The 25,901-nt window shown below is 45.1% G+C and overlaps 1 protein-coding gene across 2 annotated transcripts in view; it reads left to right on the plus strand.

The window, feature by feature from the left end:
• KCNMA1 (potassium calcium-activated channel subfamily M alpha 1) overlaps positions 1–25,901 on the plus strand; it is a 1,936,781-nt gene that overhangs the window by 1,359,991 nt on the left and 550,889 nt on the right. For both annotated transcript variants that reach the window (XM_029609517.1, XM_029609516.1), the window contains exon 15: positions 13,484–13,593. In XM_029609517.1, coding sequence (XP_029465377.1) covers positions 13,484–13,593 — 110 coding nt within the window. The remainder of the gene's footprint in view (positions 1–13,483; positions 13,594–25,901) is intronic.

Below are 25,901 nucleotides of genomic sequence, written 5' to 3' on the forward strand. Positions count from 1 at the left end.
TACTCCCATCGATGACCTCGTCTCCGGACATCGAGAACTTCCCGGACTTGATAAGTCGTGTCTTCCTCAACCCTCAGTTGTGGAGAAACAGGAACCTTCCGAGAGGGCCAATTGAGGAGCAAGGGCTTCAACAAAGACACCTGAAAGGCATTATGGATACGTAGTGTGGCGGGCAGGCGTAGTTGATAGGTCACAGGACCTATTTGTTTAGTCACAGGAAAAGGGCCAATGTAACGAGGGGCCAATCTCATTGATGGAACCCTCAAACGGATATGTCTGGTGCTGAGCCACACCTTTTCTCCTGGACGAAATCGTGGTGCTAGTGTCCGATGTTGATCAGCGAATTTCTTTGCAGTTTGTGCAGCCTTCTGTAGCATCTGTCGGGTATGTATCCAAAGTTGCTTTAACTGTGTAGCGGTAAGCTGGGCCGCCGGAGAGGAGACAGACAGAGGTAGCGGCACCGGTGGCGTAGGTTGTTGACTGGAAACAATTTGAAATGGAGAAGACCCAGTCGAGGTACAGGTGTGAAAATTATGATAAAATTCTGCCAAGGGCAGCAATGCTGCCCAATCATCCTGTCGAGCATTAACATAGGAGCGTAAGAATTGTTTTAGAGTATGATTAGTCCGTTCTGCCTGCCCGTTGGCTTGAGGATGAAAGACGGTGGTTGTCTAGCTCAATGTGAAACTTGGCACAGAGGCTCCACCAGTATCGGGCTGTGAATTGCGATCCACAGTCAGATGTGATGTGCTGGGTTATTCCATGAAGACGAAAAACATGTAGCATAAATAATTGAGCCAGACGGGGAGCAGAGGGGAGGGCGGGTAGTGGTGTAAAGTGGGCCATCTTGGAAAATCGATCAACCACTACCGAAATTACAATATGTCCTTCTGAAGCTGGAAGATTGACAATGAAGTCGGTGGAGATATGAGTCCATGGTCTCGTTGGCGCCGGAAGTGGTTGTAACTGTCCCCAAGGTCTCCCCATAGGATTCTTATGCCGCGCAAAAACAGGACAGGAGTCTACATATGCTCGAATGTCCTTGCACATCTCAGGCCACCAATAATATTGTTGAAGAAGATCCTGCATTCGTCTACGTCCTGGGTGCCCAGCTAACTGGGAATCATGTCCCCATTTCAGTACCTTATTGCGGAGCCTCCTAGGTACCACTGTTTTACTGACTGGGACCGTAAAAGTTGCCGAGAGAATGATGCGGGCTGGATCAATTATATTCTGTATAGGCTCCTCCACGTCTTCACTGACAAAAGACCGAGACAACGCATCAGCTTTGACATTCTTGCTTGCTGGTTGATATCTTAGTTCGAAATCAAAACGTGTAAAGAATAGTGCCCAACGGGCCTGGCGTGGGTTCAGGCGTTGAGCTTGCTGTAGGTTTATTAAGTTTTTATGGTCCATAAAAACTGTAATATGGTGTTGGGCCCCTTCTAACCACTGTCGCCATTCCTCAAAGGCAAGTTTAATGGCTAACAATTCTTTGTCCCCAATGGAATAGTTGCGTTCAGCAGGTGAAAATTTCCTTGAAAAATAGGAGCATGGATGAGACATTCCTCCTACGTCATTCTGGCTCAGCACCGCTCCAACTCCCTCAGTGGACGCATCAACCTCCACTGTAAATGGGCATCTAGGATCAGGGTGGCAAAGGCAAGGTTGTTGTAGGAAGGAGTCATTGAGGGCTTGGTATGCTTCTATCACTACTGCAGGCCAGGTTTTGATATTAGCTCCTTTTCGTGTGAGTGCGGTAAGTGGCGCAGCCAGTTTGGAAAAATTCTTGATGAAATGACGGTAGTAATTAGCAAATCCAAGAAACCGTTGGAGTGCACGTAGTCCGTTGTGTTGAGGCCATTCTTGTATGCATTTCACTTTGGTCTGGTCCATTTGGAAAACTTGTTTAGAGATAATATATCCCAAGAAAGGTAAGGATTCTGTTTCAAAAATACAATTCTCTAGTTTGGCATATAATCGGTGTTCCCTTAGTCATTGCAAAACTTGCATAACGTGTTGGCGATGCGTCTGTAAATCCTTGGAAAAAATCAAAATACCATCAAGATAAACCACCACACAGATATATAACAAGTCTCTAAAAATTTCATTAATAAAGTGTTGGAAAAGAGCAGGAGCATTAGTTAACCCGAATGGCATAGCAAGGTATTTGTAATGTCCATCTCTGGTGTTAAAAGCAGTCTTCCACTCATCCCCCTCCCAAATCCGGACCAAGTTATAAGCTCCTTGTAGGTCTAGCTTGGAGAATACTCGGGCTCCTTGCAGACGATCAAACAATTCCGCAATAAGAGGCAGGGGATATCGGTCCTTGATGGTGATAGCGTTGAGTCCACGGTAATCAATGCAAGGGCGTAATGCCCCATCTTTTTTCCCAACAAAGAAAAAACCAGCCCCCTCAGGGGAGGTGGATCGTCGAATAAACCCTTTCTGTAGATTGTCCTGGATGTATTTAGACATTGCCCGAGTCTCTGCGGCAGATAAGGGGATCGTGGTGGTATGGATCCTGGAATAAGCTTAATAGTGCAGTCAAAATCTCGATGCGGGGGCAATGTGTCTGCGGCCTTCTTGGAGAATACATCCGCAAATTGTTTGTACTGAAAGGGTAAATCCTTCAGGACTGAGGTGCAAATGAAACCAGAAGCAGAAGTCATTCCTTTTAAGCAAGTCTCATGGCAGTCTGGTCCCTAGCAAGTAAGTCGTAAAGAAGTCCAATCAAATTGTGGATTGTGGCGTTGCAACCAGGGAATGCCAAGAACCACCAGGTGAATGGCTCTCCTGAGGACGTAAAAGGTGATTTGTTCTGTGTGGTCAGGTGCGATGTGGCAATCCAGAGGTTCCGTGTGGTGAGTTATTCTTCCTGGTAAGGGTTCGCCTTGAATAGAAGAGATGATCAATGGCTTAGGGCAAAGACGGTAGGAATCTGGTGTTTATCCACAATTTCTTGTAATATGAAGTCTCCTCCTGCTCCGGAGTCCACTAAAGCCAAAGTTGAAAATTCCTGTTCATCAATATGGAGGGTAACTGGTATGGTGAGTGGGGGAGCTGGAGATGTGAGGCCTAGGGTGACTCCCCCCATGGATCCTAGGCTTTGTAGTTTCCTGGACGAATAGGGCAGATGGCTATACGATGGCCGGAACCTCCCCAGTATAAACAAAGTCCTGCCTTACGGCGTCCATTACCTGCTATTAAGTTCACTTACGGGCGGATTTTAAAAGCCTTGTGCGCCGGCGCGCCTATTTTCCATAGGCCGCCGGTGCGCGCAGGTCCTGGGGTTTTTGGAAGGGGCGTGTCGGGGGCTGGACTCGATGACGCTGCGTTTCAGGGGCGGGGCACGGCATTTGGGGGGCGGGACCGGGGGCGTGGCGCTGGCCGGGGGCGAGGTCCAGGCCTCCGGACCAGCCCCTGGGTCGGAGGACGGCGCGCCAGCAGTCCGCTGGCGTGCGTAGATTTACGTCTGCTTCTCGCAGGCGTAAATCTACGGACAAAGGTAAGGGAGGGTTAGATAGGGCCGGGGGGGTGTGTTAGGTAGAGGAAGGGAGGGGAAGGTGAGGGGAGGGCGAAAGAGAGTTCCCTCCGAGGCCGCTCCGAGTTCGGAGCGGCCTCGAAGGGAACAGAGGCAGGCTGCCCGGCTCGGCACGCGCCGGCTGCCCAAAATCGGCAGCCTTGCGCGCGCCGATCCAGGATTTTAGAGGATATGCGCGGCTATGTGTGTATCTTATAAAATCCAGCGTACTTTTGTTTGCGCCTGCTGCGCAAACAAAAGTACGCGATCACGCTGTTTTTAAAAATCTACCCCTTAGAGAATAGCCACTGCCATTAGCAATGGTAACATAGAATAGACTTAGTTTTTGGGTACTTGCCAGGTTCTTATGGCCTGGATTGGCCACTGTTGGAAACAGGATGCTGGGCTTGATGGACCCTTGGTCTGACCCAGTATGGCATTTTCTTATGTACTTATGTTCTTATGTCTCTGCCGTTCTTCCAGTGATAAAGGACCTCAGCCTAATTGCATGGGTTCCTCTATCGTCCCTTGATTGGTAGAGGACTCTCGAGGGGTCGTGGAGGTGGAAGGTGGAACATGGGAAATAGCCGGGCATCTCCTTGATCCTAGGCCCTCGCGAGCCCTTTCTTGTAACCGTTGATCAATTCTGGTTGCTAGTACGATGAGGGAATTTAAGGAGGACGGAAGTTCCCGAGCGGCCAGCTCATCCTTGATTCTGGCCAATAGTCCCTCCAGATATATGGTTCTCAGGACGTGTTCCTCCCAATGAAGTTCTGTAGCTAGGGTTCGGAACTCAATAGTGTAATCCGAGAGGGATCGCCCTCCTTGATGGAGGTGAAGGAGGTCGGAACTGGCGGCTGCTTGTTTCCCGGGTTCCTCAAAAACTGTCCGAAATAATTCCAGAAATCATGGAAAGTCTTGCAATACCGGGTACGAGCGCTGCCACAGCGGAGAAGCCCAGGCCAGTGCTTTGCCTTCCAGTAGAGATAACATATAGGTAGTCTTGGTTATATCATCCGGAAATAGCGGTGTTTGCAAATGGAAATGCATACTGCACTGATCTAGAAATCCCAGACATGAGCGAGGGTCCCCGGCATATTGGGGTGGAGCTGGTAATGGAAGAACTGGCTGACTGTAGCCTGGTGTTGCTGGTGGAACTGGTACTGGCGGAGGGTTTGAGGTCGGAGTGCCAGAGGGCGTAGCAACTACTGCATCCAGCTGGGCATTAAGTCGCTCCATGGAGGCTGCCATGGATTCCAACATACTCTGTTGCTCCATTATCTTCTGAGCTAAGCCAGGAATTGCTCTTAGTGCCGAAGCCTCTGCCGGGTCCATGGCCTTGGCTTACTGTTATGACTCGGGAGGTGGACCCTTGATCCGATGTAGTATGTCAATGTCCTATCGTCGGAAGGCGAGGCCAACTCAGAAGATCTAGAGAGGTGGAAGGGGGTAGTCTGGATGCAGGCGCCTCCTGCAGGTTGTGTGGTCCACATAGCTGGCGCCTCCAGCAGGTCGTGTAATCCAGGTAGCTGGTGCCTCCAGCAGGTCATGCGATTCTAAGGCTGAGCTGGCGCCTCCAGCAGGTCGATTCAGGTAGTCAAGAATTGTCCAGGAATCAAGAACCAAAGGGCACTCTGCAGCCAGTCCAGGGATCAGGAACCAAAGGATACTCAGCAGCCAGTCCAGGGATCAGGAACCAAAGGATACTCCGCAGTCAGTCCAGGTATCAGGAACCAAAGGATACTCAGCAGCCAGTCCAGGGATCAGGAACCAAGGAAAAACAGCAGCCAGTCCGGAAATCAGGCACGGGAGGTCAATCACAGGAACAGAACTCAGGAACAAACCACAGGAGCCAAGAAGCCAAGGCAAGGTCTGAAGGTACAGGCCTTGCCTTAAAAAGTCCCCCGAAGATGGAGCCTACAGGAAGGAGCCCAACCCATATCCTGTAATGGCTCCTATAACTCCAGGCTACTGCCGCGTGCGCAGCCCTAGGGGAACCCAGGGGGCGGAGCCAGCCGCGCGAGGAGGACGCCTCGACCATGCTGGTTTGGCAGCAGACACTGCTGCAGGGAAGAGCCCGCCGAGCCTCAACGTCGGCGGGTTGGCCCACCGCGCCGGTGAGTGACTGGCCCTGGTCGTAGCTTGCAGCGGCCGGCGGCCATAACAGCAAGATGGTCAAGTAAGTCTAAAAAGTACTATTTATCCAGATATTGCTACTTATCCTGCTAAATCAGATAGATAAGTTTTAATGTTAAAAATGCAGAGTAATGCATTTAGGATGCAAAGACCCAAGGGAAAGGTACAGTACTGGAAGTAAAATTCTTCTAAGCACAAAGGAAGAGCAGGATCTGGGGGATAATTATATCTGATGATCTTAAGGTAGCCAAACAGGTGGATAAAGTAATAGTAAAAGCCAGAAAGATGCTTGGTTGGAGACCGGATTTTCAAAAGGATATAAACAGGATGGAGTTGGTCCAGAGGGTGGCTACTAAAATGGTCAGTTTCTTCATTCTAAAGTATATGTGGATAGACTTAGAGATCTAAACATGTATACCCTAGAGGGGAGATATGATAGACATTCAGCTATCGCAGGCTGTAGAACGAGGGGTCATGAGATGAGGTTGAAAAGTGGTAGACTCAGGAGTAAATTTTAGGAAACATTTCTTTACAGAGAGGGTGGTGGTTATGTGGAACAGTCTCCCAGTGGAAGTGGTGGAGACAAAAACAGTATCTGAACTCAAGAAAGCGTGGGTTAAATATAGAGGATCTCTAAAGAAGTGATGAGGATTATAGTGCTAAGTTAACTGGACAGATGGGCAGACTGAATGTACCATATGGTCTTTTTCTGATGTCATGTTTCTATGTTCTATGTAGCACTTTTAGACTTATCTGGCTATCTGACAGCCAGATAAGAAATGTTTTAAGACTTATCCAACTAAGTAGCACATGTTTTAGATTTATCTGACTACGTTGCATAGCCGGATAAGTCCAAAAAGCACAACTTAGATGAAGTAGTGTTTTTCAGATTTATCTGGCTAAGTAGTGCCTTCTGCTAAGTAGCTGGATAAATCGGAATTTAGCCAGATAAAAATATGCAAATAATATACACAAATAATTTTACTTCACGTTTTAAAGTGATACACGAGTAGATTTTACATATGCTATTTAGATGCATCCCCCCCACCCCCACCCTGGTAAATTTGCTTTTAGATGCTTAAGTCAAGAGATTTTCTAACACGAGTGTGGCAATGACCTATCACTTTTGACAATTAGTCAACCAATTCACCCAGTTCATCTGTAGCTTATGAAGGCCCTCCTGGCTCTTGAACCTGATGTCCCCCCATTTCACCCAGATCCTTTACCCAGTCATATTTTCACTTTTAAGATATTAAAAATAATTGACTCCAGATATTGAGCAAGAGTAAATATACGCAAGTAAGGTGCCAAATTTGCATGTGCACATAGCTTGTAAAATAGCAACACTCAAATGTTGGCCCCCTCCCTAGAACGCCCTTGGCACGACCCTTTTTTCATGAGCATATTTACTTGCAGACCCTGATTTAAGTGTGTATGTAGAGTTTTTTAAAATAGCACATTCTCACATGTATGCTATTATACATGCATAAATGCTATTTTAAACACATGCAACTTTTGAAAATTCACCTTTAAGACCATAGTCTGCACACTAAACAGGATCAGATGAAATAAGTTGGTATATGTTAAAATTAGCACATAACTACATGTAAATGAATGAATGTCACATACAAATTAGGATTTAGCTGGCTCGTAGTAAATAGAAGGTTATACTGTTCTCCAGGAGCTATTTAATTTGCACCCACGAAAGCCTAAATATTAACATCTGCCTCAGACCACGTGTTCATTTTTTAGTGTGTATACTGCATCTCAAAGTGTCCTGTGCAATCCATCTGAAAGAGAATGAGAAGGTTATCACTTGGTATTTCAACCTCCTTAACTGCCCTGCCCCATGATCAAGGCATCCCTACACATAAAATGCATGTGTCTCTCTTGAAAGGTAACTTCCTCATCAAGGCCAGAATGCTCCATTGCAGCCAGACTCCCCATCAATGCATTGACGTTTACTGTGTGTTTTTTTTAACATAAATTTGTAACTTTTGCTCTAACTGGACAAGAAGCAGTATGTTCTGGGAGATTTGCTTCACTGTGTGAGGGCCATCTATATTCAGTCAGCAGCGCTCATATAAACCTGCATCTCCAATCCAGTCTTTCATTCTCTCTCTCAGAATTCACAAAAAGTGTTGCCTTTTGCCTGAATTCAGCTAAAATATTCAAAGAAGCATAATTATAGCAGTAGTATAGTTCAGAAGCTTTGTGATTTAAGAACATAAGAAGTGCCATTTTGGGACAGACCTAGACCCATTTAAACCCAGCATCCTGTCTCCAACAGCAGCCAGTCTGGGTCACAAGTACCCAGCTGATTGAAAGCATTTGATCTATTTCTTTTATCTCGCTCCCAGAGATAAGCATTGGCTTTCCCAAGTCTACTTGGCTAATAACTGTTTATGGACTTTTCCTTCAGGAACTTGTCCAACCCTGTCATGAATCCCACTATTTTAGATGCCTTGATCACATCCTCTGGCAACACATTCCATAGCTTGATTATGCACTGAGTGAAAAAATACTTCCTACAATTTCTTTTAAATTGGTTGATTGCTAGTTTCATGGAGTGTCCCCTACTCCTAGTGTTATTTGAAAAGGTAAATAACTATTCCTTATTTACCCATTCTACACCATTCATGATTTTATAAATCTCAATCATATCCCCTTTGTCATCTCCTCTTCAAGCTAAAGAGCTCTAATCTGTTTAGTCTTTTTCCATAGAAGAGCTTTTTCATCCCTTTATTATTTGTGTTACCATTCTTTGTACCATTCTCTGTACCTTTTCTAGTTCTGCTATGTCTTTTTTGAGATGGAATTACCAGAACTGCACACTATATACAAAATACAGTTGCACCATGCATTTATAAAAAGGCATTATAATGTTCTCACTTTTGTTCTCTATTTCATTCCAAATAATTCCTTACATTCTATTAGCCTATCTGATCACCGCTGCACATTGTCCACAAAAATTCTGAAGCCTTTTACCTGGATGGTGACGTGTAGCTGTCATGGGGATTAGTTTTTTATATGTGCATTACTTTGCACTTGCCCACATTAAATTGCATTAACTATTTAGATGCTTAAGCCCTGATTTTAGAAAGACGCTGGGGTAGATTTTATAAATTTACGCGCGCGCGTACTTTTGTTCGTGCACCAGGCGCGAACAAAAGGACGCTGGATTTTATAAGATGCGCGTGTAGCCGCATGTATCTTATAAAATCCGGGGTCGGCGCGCGCAAGGGGGTGCACATATATGCAACCTGCGCGCGCCGAGCCCGGTGCGCACTGCCTGTTCCCTCCAAGGCCGCTCCGAAATTGGAGCGGCCTTGGAGGGAACTTTCCTTCCACCTCCCCTCACCTTCCCCTCCCTTTCCCTACCTAACTGACCCCCCCGGCCCTATCTAACCCCCCCTACCTTTGTTGGCAGATTTACGCCTGCCGAAAGCAGGCGTAAATCTGCGTGCGCCAGCAGGCTGCTGGCGCGCCATCACACGGCCCGGGAGCTGGTCCGGAGGCCTCGACAACGCCCCCGGAACGGCATCACGCCCCTGACACGCCTCCCGCCCCGCCCCAAAATTTGTGCCGCCCGCCCGACACGCCCCCGACACGCCCCCTTTACAAAGCCCCAGGACTTACACGCGTCCCGGGGCTTGCGCGCGCCGCCAAGCCTATGCAAAATAGGCTAGGTGCACGCAGGGGAGGTTTGGGGTAGGTTTTCGGGGGGGTACGTGCGTATCCCTTTGAAAATCTACCCCTGTGTGCGTAAATTTTGGGGTTTGAGATGCGGTGACCAGAACTGTACACAGTATAGGGATGTGCAGAGGGACGCCATATGTTGCATTCGGGATTCGGATTCGTCGGGGGGGGGGGGGGGGCGAATACGTTGCATTCGGCCATATGGTGCCCCGATCCGTTAATACATTCATTTTGATTCGTTCCCCCGCTAAAATTATTTATTTATTTAGCATTTTTGTATACCGAAGTTCATGTAACATGTTACAAATCACCTTGGTTTACATTATAACAAACCCATTACATAATAGTGCATTACATTGAACAGGGGTGAAACCAACTTGGATCAAGGGTTTAACATAAAGGCAAGTGGGGGAAAACTTTAACTGGCAAATTAAATTAACTACAACCCCCCACCCTCCTGACCCCCCCAAGACTTACCAAAACTCCCTGGTGGTCCAGCAGGGGGTCCGGGAGCCATCCCCTGCACTCACACCCTCGGTGCTGGTTTCAAAATGGTGCCGATAGCTTTTGACCTACTATGTCACAGGGGCTACCGGTGCCATTGGTCAGCCCCTGTCACATGGCCATCGGCACCATCTTGTGCTCCTACCATGTGACAGGGGCTGACCAATGGCACCGGTAGCCCCTGTGACATAGTATGGGCAAAGGCTATTGGCGCTGATAGCCTTTGCCCATACTGTGTCATGGGCTACCGGTGCCATTGGTCAGCTCCTGTCACATGGTAGGAGCACAAGATGGCGCTGATAGCCATGTGTCAGGGGCTGACCAATGGCACCGGTAGCCCCTGTGACATAGTAGGTCAAAGGCTATCGGCGCCATTTGGAAACCAGCACCGAGGGTGTGATGGCTCCCGGAACCCCTGCTGGACCACCAGGGAGTTTTGGTAAGTCTTGGGGGGGGGGGGTTGTTTAAATTAGTTTCTTTAGGCGGCCGAATAATTCGGCGAAGATTTGTGTATTTGTGGGGAATCGCAATACATTTCGCTTCCCCACGAATACAACGAATATGGCCACATCCGTTGCGGATTGCCAATACGTAGTGACCAAATGCACACCCCTAACACAGTACTCAAGGTGCAGTCTCACCATGGAGCAATACAGAGGCATTAAGACATTTTCTGTTTTATTCACCAATCCCTTCCCAATAATTCCTAACATTTTGTTTGGTTTTTTAACTGTAGTAGCACTCTGAACTGAAGATTTCAATGTATTATCCACTATGATGCCTAGATCTTTTTTTGGGGTGGTAGCTCCTAATGTAGAACCTAGCATCATATAACTACAGCATGGGTTATTTTTCCCTATATGCATCACCTTGCCCTTGTCCACATTAAATTTCATCTGCCATTTGGATGCCCAGTCTTCCAGTCTTGCAAGGTCCTCCTGCAATTTATCACAATCCGCTGTGATTTATCTACTCTAAAAAATTTTGTATCATCTGCAAATTTGATTACCTCACTTGTCATATTCTTTTCCAGATCATTTATAAATATATTGAAAAGCACCAGTCCAAGTACAAATCCCAGAGACACACAACTGTTTACGTTTTTCCACTATGAAAATTGACCATTTAATGCTACTCTCTGTTTCTTGTCTTTTAACCAGTTTGTAATCCATGAAAGGACATTGCCTCTTATCCCATGACTTTTTAGTTTTCTTAGAAGCCTCTCATGAGGGATTTTGTCAAATGCCTTCTGAAAATCCAAATACACTACATCCAAATACACCACATCTACCAGTTCACCTTTAGCTACATGTTTATTAACCCTTTCAAAAAAATGAAGCAGATTTGTGATGCAAGACTTCCCTTGGGTAAATTTATGTTGACTGTGTTCCATTAAACCAAGTCTTTCTATATGCTCTATGATTTTCATCTTTAGAATAGTTTCCACTATTTTCCCAGCACTGAAGTCAGGCTCACTGGTCTATAGTTTCCCGGATCATCCTTGGATCCCTTTTTAAATATTGGGGTTATATTCACCACCCTCCAGTCCTCTGGTACAATGGATGATTTTTATGATAGGTTACACATTTTAACTAATAGATCTGAAATTTTATTTTTGAGTTTCTTCAGAACCCTGGGGTGCATACCATCCAGTCCAGGTGATTTGCTACTCTTTAGTTTTTCAATGTGGCCTACTACATCTTCCAGTTTCACAGTGATTTTGGTTCAGTTTATCTGACTCATCACCCTTGAAAATCATCTCACTAGTAATTACTCAGTTGTGATATCTACTGGTTGACTGTAGAATACAGATATGCAAGGTTCTGAGGAGAATCATATCTCATGCATCTCAAGGAGTTTCGCTAAGTTGATTATACCAGACAGCAGGGGGAGGGGGAAAAGGGGGGGAAAATGGAGGAAAAAGGGAGGAAAAAGTCCCTTGTCTGAATGCTAAATGCCTGGCGAGTTTAGATTCAGCAATGCTCCCTGTGTCACCTAAGATATGTGCCTTATTTATTTTGCTTGAATACTATTGTCTTTTTCAAAAAGGGCTTTTCCTATTCTGTACTTATAAGAAAAAATTTTTATTGAATAAAATCCTATGTTAACAGAATCAAGAACAAACTTTTTAAATAATTATATTCAGCATCATCATAAAAATGTGTGATATACTGCATGCATTATCTTTTGTGGAAAAGCTATATTGCTAGATTTGCTGATAAATGACTCTAGTAACATATGGAATATATTCTACTTGTAATATTTAATTATCGTAAGCCTTAGGAAGAAAATAAGATTCTCATTGTGCTGTACAGCAATTTGAATCATTTCAATTATTACTCAATTAGAGACAGACCCCCCCCCCCCCTTACCCAGTAGGCAGGCAAAACAGATTTTGGAAACAAAATAGTTGAAACTGTTGCACAACAACAGATCATTAACATCGACATGATAAATCTTAAAACTCATCAAAGGCAGTTTTCCTAAGTTTATCCAAAACCCATGCAGAGGACACTGCTTTCTTTGCAGTGTGCATAGTAGTTTCATTGTCTTGACCAAATACAGTTGAAATGATTATAATACTGAAAAAAAATGTTGCAATAAATGTCTCTTAGAATATATTTAAAAATGGTGTCTTTCTGTGTTTCTAAATGTGGGAATGTTCAGATTACTGAAAATTAAAATCATGATAACCAAAAATTTAAAGACAAAATATTTTATTACAGAAATCTTTTACTTTCACATATTTTTTGGAGTTGTTATGCAAGTAAAGTAACTCTCAAATGAGATTGATTGAAACTCTTGATACACTGAAATAAATCTACTTATGAAAATGTTTCCTAATTATGCCTATTTTGAGGCTTTCTAAACAAACAGTTTTCATAACAGTTTAGCTTAAAGAATTATAGGTGAAGAGTTTGCAGTTCATACTGTTTCCTGAATCAACAGCCGCACTGAAACATCAATCAAAGTGTTTGATTTTTTTCAAATCTTATCAATGCCTCAGTCATGGAAAGTATTCTTAATAAGAAATACCTGATTGTCTGATGCTTTTGTTTTGAAGTGTAACAGAGGAAAAATATTTCTGAAAGTATTGTGTATACAACATGAGTTTATATGCTGCACACATACTGGTATATTAAGTAATTTTATTCAGCTGAGATTTGATAAAACTTCTTAGAAACTCAGAATTTTTCTTGTAAAGTTCATTGGAATTGTGCAGGATGAGCAGTAATATTTTCCCATTCAGTAACCATTAGTGGGCTGGGCTCATATGACATATTAGGCTACTTATGCTAGCTTCAGTCTATTTATTTATTTGAGAAACAGATCCTGGACAATCCACAGCTCTAAGGTGGTTCTTCTACGGCAGTGATGGAGAAATCCAGACCTCGAGTGCCACAAACAGGACAGGTTTTCAGAATATTTCCCATGAATATGCATGCGAAAGATTTGTATGCACTGCTTCCATTGTATGCAAATCTATCTCATGCATATTCATTGTGGCTATCCTGAAAACCTGTCCTGTTAGTAGCACTCGAGGACTGGAGTTTGCTATCACTGTTCTAGGGTCATGTTAAACATTGCTTTTCATTAAAATTGTGTCTCTTTTTTTGGCAGATTGAGGAGGATACATGGCAGAAATATTACCTGGAAGGAGTAGCTAATGAAATGTACACTGAATATCTATCTAGTGCCTTTGTGGGACTGTCTTTCCCTGCAGTTTGTGAGTAAGTTGACACAGCATTTCTGTTCTATAAATCAAATGCATACATAAAGTCCTTTTCAGATGCATATACAGTTTCTGATACTCTCCATGTATATTTCCTTTTGGCTGCAAATAAGTGCATTGTTGTGATTGACATCGAAAGTAAAAAGAAACCAAAACAGTGAGCCTGAATAGGGAGGGGATATTTTTCAATCCATAATCTTTTTGTACTAATACAGACATTATGAATTGAACAATGATTACTTATTTACAGTTGCCACTTTTATTTATCATAGAGGGATGAAGAGCTGAGTTAAACATGATGGAATCTGAATGTAGGAATCTCAAGTTTTACTCAAATGCTGTAAGCTTAAACTATACATAGCAAACTATAATCCAGATTTGAAACTATCCTCCTAGCTTAAACACCAATAAGTTCACCAATAGGAAGCTCTAGGGAATGTCATCTTTAGCATAAGGTTTGCTCTGTCATTACATGTCAAAAGTATGATACTTTACATTAAAAGAACAAACAAAAAAATAGAAAGGTGCCATTAAAAAATGGCCTATCCCATGGTTTAAGTCTCTTTTCTGGAGTGATTTAGATATAAAGACATTTACAGTGTATCAGTGGTTTACACATAATCCCAAAGGTTGCAGTAGAGAATTGTCATAAACCATTCTTGAAATCAGCCTTTAATGAGCATTAAATCTACATTATTGAATTGCTATAATACCCAGGAAAAAATGTGGCGACGAAGCCATAGTATTGTTGCAAGAGTGTTAATGCAATTTTCTTAATTTACCTGGTTTCAAAGATCTATAATAGTACACTACTGATTGTATCTGGCTTATACAACACTAGTATTGTGTTGCAAAGTAATTTCATTAGTCAAGCATTCTTTACCTATTCATCCCACTGCATCTCTGGATAACTGTCTGATGTCCTCTCTTGTCCTTTTATATTATCTTAAACTCTGGATTTTCTTCTTCCTTAAAGTATCTTCCCCTTTCCTCACCTTGGGAATTTTAACCTCCACACCCATTACCACTGTGACTGCTATGCCTCAAATTTCCTTGCTTTAATCTCCACTTTTTACTACCACCCCTACTTACTAGCAGGCGGATACAGTACAGTGCGCTCTGGTGGAGCGCACATTTAACCCGCGATTGGGTGTATGTTTTCGACGCGCTAGCTTTACCCCTTATTCAGTAAGTGGTAATAGCGCGTCGAAAACGCACGTAGAACCCCCCCGAACCTAATAGCGCCCGCAACATGCAAATGCATGCTGATGGCCCTATTAGGTATTCCCACACGATTCAGTAAGTAAAATGTGCAGCCAAAGTGCACATTTTACTTTAAGAAATTAGCGCCTACCCAAGGTAGGCGTTAATTTCTGCTGGCACTGGGGAAGTGCACAGAAAAGCAGTAAAAACTGCTTTTCTGTGCACCCTTCGACTTAATATCATGGCGATATTAAGTTGGAGGTCCCGAAAGTTAAAAAAAAGTAAAAAAAAAAAGAAAAAACAATTTGAAATAGGCCCGCGGCTTGTGGGTTGAAAACCGGACGCTCAATTTTGCCGGCATCTGGTTTCCGAACTCGTGGCGGTCAGCGAGCTCGAGAACCGACGCCGGCAAAATTGAGCGTCGGCTGTCAAACCCGCTGACAGCCGCTGCTCCTGTCCAAAAAGAGGTGCTAGGGATGCGCTAGTGTCCCTAGCGCCTCTTTTTACCGCCAGCCTTCATTTAAACAAATTAAATTATTGTATCGCGCACACAGGAAAGTGTCCTGTGTGCGTGCTGGGAGAGCGGGCGCTCGCCCGCTCTTCCGCGATTTTTTCTGTATTGGCTCGTAGGTTAGCTACTGCCTTCATCTGTTCCTTTCCTCCAATTGCTCCCTCTCAAACTTCTCCACCTCACTTCTTCCCTTCTCTGACCATCAACTGATAAATTTCACACTTATCAATAGAGATGTGAATCGTTTTCCATATCGTCTTAACGATAGAAATCATGTGGCAGGGCAAGAAAATCGTGTTAGGCACGATTTTTTAGTTAAAAAATCGTTAAAAATCGTTTTTTCCGATTAGTGCGCACTAACTCGAGTTAGTGCGCACTAACTGGGAGTTAGTGCGCACTAACTGAAAATGATACAATTTGACACTTTTCAGGTCAGTTAAGGTCAGTTTAGGAATGAATATGTATTCCTATTGGCTGCCCTCTTATTTATTCATGTTACCAAGCTTCCCACTGACAGTATATGGGGGATGGGAAATGGAAACAGTTGGTAGCTTGACAAAACAAGTAATGTGATCAGTTAATGTGACTAGAACTTGTGCCCTAACCCTGATACCAGGGGTATTGTGATCTTCCTGCACACAGTGCCCTATCCCTATTAATACCAGGAGTGTTGTGATCTTCCTGCACACAGTGCCCTAACCCTGGCACCAGGGGTGTTGTGATCTTCCTGCACACAGTGCCCTATCCCTATTAATACCAGGAGTGTTGTGATCTTCCTGCACACAGTACCCTAACCCTGGCACCAGGGGTGTTGTGATCTTCCTGCACACAGTGCCCTATCCCTATTAATACCAGGAGTGTTGTGATCTTCCTGCACACAGTGCCCTAACCCTGGCACCAGGGGTGTTGTGATCTTCCTGCACACAGTGCCCTATCCCTATTAATACCAGGAGTGTTGTGATCTTCCTGCACACAGTGCCCTAACCCTGGCAACAGGGGTGTTGTGATCTTCCTGCACACAGTGCCCTATCCCTATTAATACCAGGAGTGTTGTGATCTTCCTGCACACAGTGCCCTAACCCTGGCACCAGGGGTGTTGTGATCTTCCTGCACACAGTGCCCTATCCCTATTAATACCAGGAGTGTTGTGATCTTCCTGCACACAGTGCCCTATCCCTGAAACCAGGGGTGTTGTGATCTTCCTGCGTGCAGTGCCCTATCCCTATTAATACCAGGAGTGTTGTGATCTTCCTGCACGCAGTGCCCTATCCCTAATACCAGGGGTGTTGTGATCTTCCTGCACACAGTGCCCTATTCCTGATACCAGGAGTGTTGTGATCTTCCTGCATGCAGTGCCCTATCCCTGATACCGGGATGTGTGCAAGAAGATCCCAACACCCCCCGTATCAGGAATAGGGCACTGTGTGCAGGAAGATCACAACACCCCTGGTAATAGGGATAGGGCACTGTGTGCAGGAAGATCACAACACTCCTGGTATTAATAGGGATAGGGCACTGTGTGCAGGAAGATCACAACACCCCTGGTGCCAGGGGTAGGGCACTGTGTGCAGGAAGATCACAATACCCCGGAGGAGTGAGGGTCAGGCAGCTCCCCCCTGTCTGTGAAGCCAGCCTCTCACTAGTAATGCAGGGAGGGAGCTGTCTCAGACTTCACCTTCCTCCCCCCCCCCCCCTCACCCACACACCATTCACTAGCTGGGACATGGGGGAAGTCAGGAGTGAGGGTCAGGCAGCTCCCCCCTGTCTGTGAAGCCAGCCTCTCACTAGTAATGCAGGGAGGGAGCTGTCTCAGACTTCACCATCCTCTCCCCCCCCCCCTCACCCACACACCATTCACTAGCTGGGACATGGGGAAAGTCAGGAGTGAGGGTCAGGCAGCTCCCCCCTGTCTGTGAAGCCAGCCTCTCACTAGTAATGCAGGGAGGGAGCTGTCTCAGACTTCACCATCCTCCCCCCCCCCCTCACCCACACACCATTCACTAGCTGGGACATGGGGGAAGTCAGGAGTGAGGGTCAGGCAGCTCCCCCCTGTCTGTGAAGCCAGCCTCTCACTAGTAATGCAGGGAGGGAGCTGTCTCAGACTTCACCATCCTCCCCCCCCGCCTCACCCACACACCATTCACTAGCTGGGACATGGGGGAAGTCAGGAGTGAGGGTCAGGCAGCTCCCCCCTGTCTGTGAAGCCAGCCTCTCACTAGTAATGCAGGGAGGGAGCTGTCTCAGACTTCACCATCCTCCCCCCCCCCCCTCACCCACACACCATTCACTAGCCTGGACATGGGGGAAGTCAGGAGTGAGGGTCAGGCAGCGCCCCCCTGTCTGTGAAGCCAGCCTCTCACTAGTCATGCAGGGAGGGAGCTGTCTCAGACTTCACCATCCTCTCCACCCCCCCCCCCCCCCCCCCCCCTCACCCACACACCATTCACTAGCTGGGACATGGGGAAAGTCAGGAGTGAGTGTCAGGCAGCTCCCCCCTGTCTGTGAAGCCAGCCTCTCACTAGTAATGCAGGGAGGGAGCTGTCTCAGACTTCACCATCCTCCCCCCCCCCCCTCACCCACACACCATTCACTAGCTGGGACATGGGGGAAGTCAGGAGTGAGGGTCAGGCAGCTCCCCCCTGTCTTTGAAGCCAGCCTCTCACTAGTAATGCAGGGAGGGAGCTGTCTCAGACTTCACCATCCTCCCCCCCCCCTCACCCACACACCATTCACTAGCTGGGACATGGGGGAAGTCAGGAGTGAGGGTCAGGCAGCTCCCCACTGTCTGTGAAGCCAGCCTCTCACTAGTAATGCAGGGAGGGAGCTGTCTCAGACTTCACCATCCTCTCCCCCCCCCTCACCCACACACCATTCACTAGCCTGGACATGGGGGAAGTCAGGAGTGAGGGTCAGGCAGCGCCCCCCTGTCTGTGAAGCCAGCCTCTCACTAGTAATGCAGGGAGGGAGCTGTCTCAGACTTCACCATCCTCTCCCCCCCCCTCACCCACACACCATTCACTAGCTGGGACATGGGGAAAGTCAGGAGTGAGGGTCAGGCAGCTCCCCCCTGTCTGTGAAGCCAGCCTCTCACTAGTAATGCAGGGAGGGAGCTGCCTCAGACTTCACCATCCTCCCCCCCCCCCCCCTCACCCACACACCATTCACTAGCTGGGACATGGGGGAAGTCAGGAGTGAGGGTCAGGCAGCTCCCCCCTGTCTGTGAAGCCAGCCTCTCACTAGTAATGCAGGGAGGGAGCTGTCTCAGACTGGTATTAGGGATAGGACACTGAGTGCAGGAAGATCACAACACCCCTGGTATCAGGAATAGGGCACAGGTTCTAGTCATATTGACTGATCACATTACTTTTTTTGTCAACTACCAACAGTTTTCATTTCCCATCCCCCCAACCATCACTTCAGTTGGAACCTTGGTAACATCAATAGATAAGAGGGCAGCCAGCCAATAGGAATACATATTCATTCCTAACTGACCTTTACTGACCTGGATAGTGTCAATAATTTGTATCATTTTCTGTTAGTGTTCCTGAGTTTCCATTTCCATTTCCCATCCCCCCAACCATCACCTCAGTGGGAACCTGGATAACATCAATAAATAAGAGGGCAGCCAGCCAATAGGAACACATATTCATTCCTAACTGACCTTTACTGACCTGGAAAGTGTCAATTTGTATCATTTTCAGTTAGTGCGCACTAACTCGAGTTAGTGCGCACTAACTCGGAGTTAGTGCGCACTAACACGATTTAACGATTTTTAACGATAAATCGTTAGAATTTCTATTGTATCGTGTTCTATAACGATTTACGACGATATTACAATTATCGGACGATAATTTTAATCGTTAAAAAACGATTCACATCCCTACTTATCAACTCTTTTCTACTTGCTTGTCCAGTCACTGCCAACACATTTAGGAATCTCCATGCTGTTGGCCCTTGCATCTTCTTCAAAACCATTTCATCTTGCCTCTCTTCTTCTACATGTTCAGAATCTGTTGATAAGGAAGTTTCTTCTTTTAACACCAGACTCTCATCTTCTTTGGACACTTTTGCTGTCCCCCTTCTCTGTCCTGTAAGGAATATCAAACTCTAGCTTTAGTTTACTTGCAGAATTTGTTCCCTACATTCCTCTGTCTGCTCTGCAGAGCATTTATGGATAACATCTCTTGCCCAGGTTGACTTCATATATTTCAAATTCATACCGACATCCTCCTAGTCTGCTATTGCACTTGTCAAACAAGACTACTATGTCCATCAGAATAATTCCTCAACTCCCTCCTCAAACTGCTTCCATCTTCAGCCTTACCCTTCCCCTTCACTTTCTACATAGACTATGGCTGACTACTTTGATGACAAGGTTTGCAAGATTAATCTTGAGTTCTACATGAGTCATCTTCCCTTGCCCTCCACTCTTCATTCCTGTCCCCTTCCATTTTTTCCATCACCCTTTCTTCCTTTTCTGAAATCACAGAGTTGAAAATGGAATAATTTCTCTCCTCCTCCAAACTCACTGCCTGTTCCTCTTATCCCATTTTCACCCATCTCCTCAGCTTTTTTTTCTTTGCCATCTCCTTTGCCATCATCCTTTCCATCTGTCTCATCCTCAATTATCATTCTCCTCTGCAATTGTTCCCACTGGGGTAGATTTTCAAAGGGTTGCGTGCGTAAGATACGTGTGCAACCCCCGAAAACCAAACCTGCCTCCCCCTGCGTGCGACGAGCCTATCTTGCATAGGCTCAGTGGTGCGCGCAAGCCCTGGGACGTGCATAAGTCCTGGGGCTTGAAAAAATGGGCGTTCCGGGGGCAGGGAGATGAGTGGGGCACCCACCCAGGGTCGTTCCAGGGGCAGGACCAAGGTCTGCGGAACAGCCACTGGGCCGGGGGATGGAGAGCCGGCACGTGCAAGTTACGCCTGCCCAGAGGTAGGCGTAACTTCTTCAATAAACGTCGGGGGGGGGGGGGGGGTTAGTTAGGGCTTGGGGGCAGGTTAGATTGGGGAAGGGAGGAGAAGGTTTGGGGAAGGCAGAAGGAAAGCTCCCCCAAGACTTGCCAAAAGTCCCTGGTGGTCCAGCGGGGGTCCCGGAGTGATCTCCTGCACTCGGGCCGTCGGCTGCCAGTAATCAAAATGGCACCGATAGCCTTTGCCCTTACTATGTCACAGGGGCTACCGGTGCCATTGGTCAGCCCCTGTCACATGGTAGGAGCACAAGATGGTGCAGATGGCCATGTGACAGGGGCTGACCAATGGCACCAGTAGCCCCTGTGACATAGTAGGCAAAAGGCTATCGGTGCCATTTTGAAACCGGCAGCCGAGCGTGTGAGTGCAGGGGATGGCTCCCAGACTCCCTGCTGGACCACCAGGGAGTTTTGGTAAGTCTTGGGGGGGGGGGGGGGTCAGGAGGGTGAAGGGTTTGTTTATCTAGGCAGCCGAATAATTCGGCGAAGATTCGTTGTATTCGTGGGGAATCATAATACGTTTTGCTTCCCCATGAATACAACGAATAAGGCCCTATGAATGTACACCCCTAGTGGATCCCTCTCCACAACTATCTCACTATCAAATGGTGTGTCATAGTGCTCTATCTTGGGACCTTGTCTCTCTTTATGCTTTTTTGTTAGTGCTCTGATCTTCTGCATTTGGCTTTCATCTTTGTACTGATGATTTCCAGAGCTAATTCTTTACTTCAGAAATTTTACCAGGAATCCAGTCTCAAATCTCAGTCTACTTGTCTGACATTGCTGCCTGGATGTCCCACTTCCATCTTAAACTAAAATGGCCAAAGAAGAATGTATTACCTTTCCCTTGAAACCCAACTCCCTCCTGCCTTGTTTCTCTATCTTCATGGATAACACTGTCAACTCTGTCCTCTATGCCCGTAACCTTGGGATCATCTTTGACTCCTCTCTCCTTCTCTATGCACATTCAAAAGACCACTAAAACCTGTCATTTCTTTTTTTATATGTATATATAACATTGTCAAAATCAATCTCTTCCTTTCTGAACATACTACTAAACTCTTTTTCATGCTCTTTTCACTTCCTGCGTAGACTACTGCAAACTGCTCCTAACAGATCTCCCACTGAACCATCTCTTTTGACTACAATTTATTCAAAACTCAGCTGCATGACTTATCTTCTGCCAATATCTCTACACCCATATAATCTCTCTTCTTAAGACACTTCATTGGCTCGCTATCCATTCCTGCATACAGTTCAGTCTTCTCTTACTTACCTATAAAAGCATTTATTCTGCAGCTTCTCATTACCTCCTGTCCCTTATCTCTGCCTAAATCTCTCCTTGTGAGCTCTGCTCATCAAGGAAGTCACTCTTATCTATTCTTTTCTCCTCTGTTGCTGCCTCTAGACTGTGTGCTTTACAACTTGTTGCCCTGTATTAGGGATGTGCATCGTTTTTATGACGAATTAAAATATTGTACAATATTTCTTAATTCGTCATATATCAGTAAAATTGAAAAATGATCACATTTTCCCCTAATTTTCGTGAAAAATCATTTTAGGCTTAGTGTGTGCTAACTCCCGTTAGCGCGCACTAACAAAAAGACGTTAATTTTTGCTACTTTTGTTAGGTTTTGTTAGTGCACGCTAACGGAAGTTAGCGCGCAGTAAGCCGAAAAACGATTTTTTACTAAAAAAAAAAAAAAAAAGCCGATCCACGGGAATAGACTCCCTGAGTCAATGCATCTTGCTCCCCTCTCTCTGCTTTATTAAAATCCAGCCTAAAACCCCACTTGTTTAATGTTTCTTTTAAATTCTAGCCCCTGGTTCTCCTGATCATATTCTTGCTAGTTTCAACCATTTTTGCATTATAAATGAAACTCCCTAAGTTTTTTTATTTGTTCTATTTGTCTGCTCTGTGGAGCAGGAACTGTCATGTAATTGTACAATATATTATTCCCACCTCAAACAGTAGACACGCATGGGCTATAAATCTTTTAAATAAATAAAATAAAATAAATACTTCTAGTAGCACCATAGAAATGGTAAGTAATAGTAGTAGTGGCAGGCATTTTATGGCTTTCTACCATCCATACCTATATTATGATACTGTATTGTTATTAATGTTATATAAGAAACCCTAAAGCTTAGAGAAGAGATGGTTTCTGTCACTTTGTTCCTGAAACAATACACAGTGTACACAGTCTGATTTACTAAGCATTTTCCCCTAGGCACAAAATAGGAATTACTGGGGTCAAAATAATGTTGGTTATATTTTTACAGTAGTGCTGGAGAATACAGAGAAAGGGAGTATGGCAGGTTTCTGTTATGGCCTTTAAATCTGTACTGGGTTTAGTGGAGATAGATTAGCAAATTACAGCAGCGACATGTGAGAACTGTAGAGTTGTCTTGGGACAACTTTGCCATGGTGTACTGCCACTTAACACAGCTGGAAGTCATTGTTCCCTACGGAAAGCGGGACTTCTGGTTATTGCAATTCACGGTGCCATGTAATGCAACGTCAAGTGGCACATCTCATTGAATTGTTAACTCCCATATGTTGCAATGTAAAAAAAGCTTTGTTGCTTGAATGTAAGTAGCTACAAGCCAGTGCAGGTGACACAAAATTAAAAACTCCTGTAGTATTAAATAGCTGAACTGAAAAGTCACCTCCTGGCACACCAAAACCACAAGAGGACAATTTTCAAAAGTATTTTGTATGCAGTTAAACACATTTACCCACATACAAATGTCTTTTGAAAAATTTCCCTCACCCCCACCTGCGTCTCAGTGAGTGTGGGTAAAAGTAGACACACTGTTTCACTATACGTGCGCTTTTACCTCTGGGGAAGAGGTAGTGGGGTTAGACTGGAACAGGGCAAGTTCACACAGTGATTTCGTTTTTTACATTTTTTTTTTGACCTAGCAGTTTCTTCCTGCTCTTTTGTACGTCCAACTCAATTGGAATTAGGGCTGGGATCTGATGTCATGAACCTTCATTCACTAGTACATGTGGATTATTTTTTCCCTATTTTGTATAACACCCCCCCCCCCCCCCCCCGCAATATACCTAGCCTGGTCTTTATAGTAACAGTCTTTGGCCAGTGGCCATGCAACAGAGCTCCTTTTGGAACCCTGCAGACTTGGGCCATGAAACCTGCTATCAGGTATCCCCCTTAAGCAATGACCATGACTCCTAACCCTCTGGGGGCTGTGAAAGCTGACTTTGCAGCATCCTCAGCCTGAGCTGACCCAGTGAGAAGACCAGATTTGGGAATCAAACAAGGAACGTTTTGCATCGCAATACACAAAAATACCACTTGAGCCACTGGGGTCGCCCAAGTGATTGCATTTTGATATCACTTTGCATTATTTCAGGTGCATACCTGCTGCAATGCAGCTGCAATTTCTTAAAAGTATTGTTGAACCATTGGTATATATGTCGGCAGATTTTCAAAGCCTTTCCTTTGTAGTGACAGTCCTTCAACTGAGAGGCACATACTTTCCTCCACAACTGTGCACTCTTAAGCTCGCCTGCCTTTATCACTGTCATGTGATGACTGAGACTCCCTTACTGCCAGGGGCTGTGCAAGTGCCTCCAGCCCCAGCTGGCCTGTAAAGCAGGAGTCAGGCATACAAATGAAACAAGTTTCCCCCACAGAGCTGCTAATAGGTCTTCAAACTGGCCCCAACACAATCTAATTTATTGTCAATCAGAAAGCCCAAGTTCGGTATTTTCAGGAATATATATTATCTCTGCCTCAGAGTTCACAAAACAAACATTTAGTATACTACAGTATATAGAGTCCCTAAATCAGAAATCTTGTGATTATGATCACACATTACCAAATAGTCCAAAACTTTCTACTTGGATGGATTACGTGAAGTCTCCTACAATGTGAATATTCAGATTGTGGGCATATTCATCATACAGTTCTCAAGCAATTTATTCCTTCTGACACAATCAGTTGGAGCTGTTTTAACTTTATCATTTCACTGAAGGCTACTAAAGTGTAATCATCAGACAAACAGCTACTATCAAGAATTTGAAGGCAGATTTTGAGACTATAAAGCATGTCAATGAGCTGTATGTCCTTGTTAGGTGGATTTCTGAAGAATCATAAGATGTCATCTCACATTTCAAAAACCCTAACTTTCTATTGTCATTGTGTAACAGAAGCAACAATATTTAACTTGAGTCAGTAAAATCCTTGCAATGATAGAGACTGCTTTCCCTTTCTTTAGGTTTTATTTTATGTTCAGCACCATAATACTGCTTAGGTCAGGAGTGGGCAAACCACAGGCCACCACCAGCCTGTCACCATCTTTTTTTGTGGCCCGCCTACCTGTTCGATGACCTACATTATCTCCAGCCCACAAACGCCCCACACCTGACTCCATCAATCATGGCTTGATGTCACACATGTTAGTGCATCATTTGAAGCCTATGTTGAGCTGGCAGGAAGAGAGAGACAGTCATGTGGCAGAAGGGGGAGCCAGCCACCACACTGTGGAAGAAAAGGCAGGGTTGTTGAAGGGTAAGGGAGGAAGCTTGGAGGTAGATGGGGGTAGCCTGGGGGTAGCCTGGGGTCTGGCTGGGGAAAGTACTGAGGTTAGGGAGGGGAGAGGAGACCTAGAGTCTGGCTGGGGTCAGAGTGATACATTTCTGCTGGGCAACTGGCTGACCAGAGCTCTGAGGGAACTGCCCTACCTGCCTCCCCCCTCCCAGACACAACTGGAGCTCTGAGAAGGAACCCACTCTCTTAGGAAGAAACAAATGAATACAGAAAGGCATTTAATGAGAGTTAAGAATATCTCAAAACATTGTGTTTCCTTCCAGCATTTGATTGGAGACATTGTTGTCTGTGCTTTCTGCTTAAAATGAAAGGAAAGCTGTAACTCATATATACAGTACCATCACATTCATAATAGCATCATTCAGTTGAGGTTCATTAAAACAGTGCAGTAATGAGAGAATGGTGGTGTAGATTACTGCATTAGTACATAAATGATCCTGTTATAGACAGAACTAGCTCTTCAGTCACAATCTGAAATGTAGGACACAAACATGAGTTTTAAACTGGCTCCGTAGAGGAAACTTAATTTGCAGATAACATGGCTATAATCAAGTAATGCTAACATGAAGAGATTTTCAGGACAGTTATTACAAAGTAGGTGAACTGTTAAAATAAATTGTTGCTATTAACATCCTGAGCAATGGGCTGGGAATCAAGAAAACCTGAGTGCAAAGCCCATTCCTCTCCCGCTGACACTCTTTATGACCTTAGGCAAGTGATTTTGAGGGCAATTTTCAAAGCAACTTCCATGAATAAAATAGCAATTTATCCTATCCTGTGAAAAATGGTCTGTTTGAAAATTGCCTACCTTCGACGTGCGTAAAATTGTACATGCTGTAGAACGACTCATGTAATTTTACCCACATAGTTTGGAGGTCTTCCCAGGGGCAAGGTTACATCAGGAAGGGCAATAATGCACGTAGATGTAATTTTCAAATCTATTCACATTCTTTCCAGATAAAACAGGCACAGCTCTCTGCAGGTACTTTTTTCAGGGGCAGTAATCAAAGCAAATGTATATGCATATTTTAACTGTGATT

Source organism: Rhinatrema bivittatum, chromosome 7 (assembly GCF_901001135.1).
Source record: "Rhinatrema bivittatum chromosome 7, aRhiBiv1.1, whole genome shotgun sequence".
Taxonomy (NCBI): Eukaryota; Metazoa; Chordata; class Amphibia; order Gymnophiona; family Rhinatrematidae; genus Rhinatrema; species Rhinatrema bivittatum.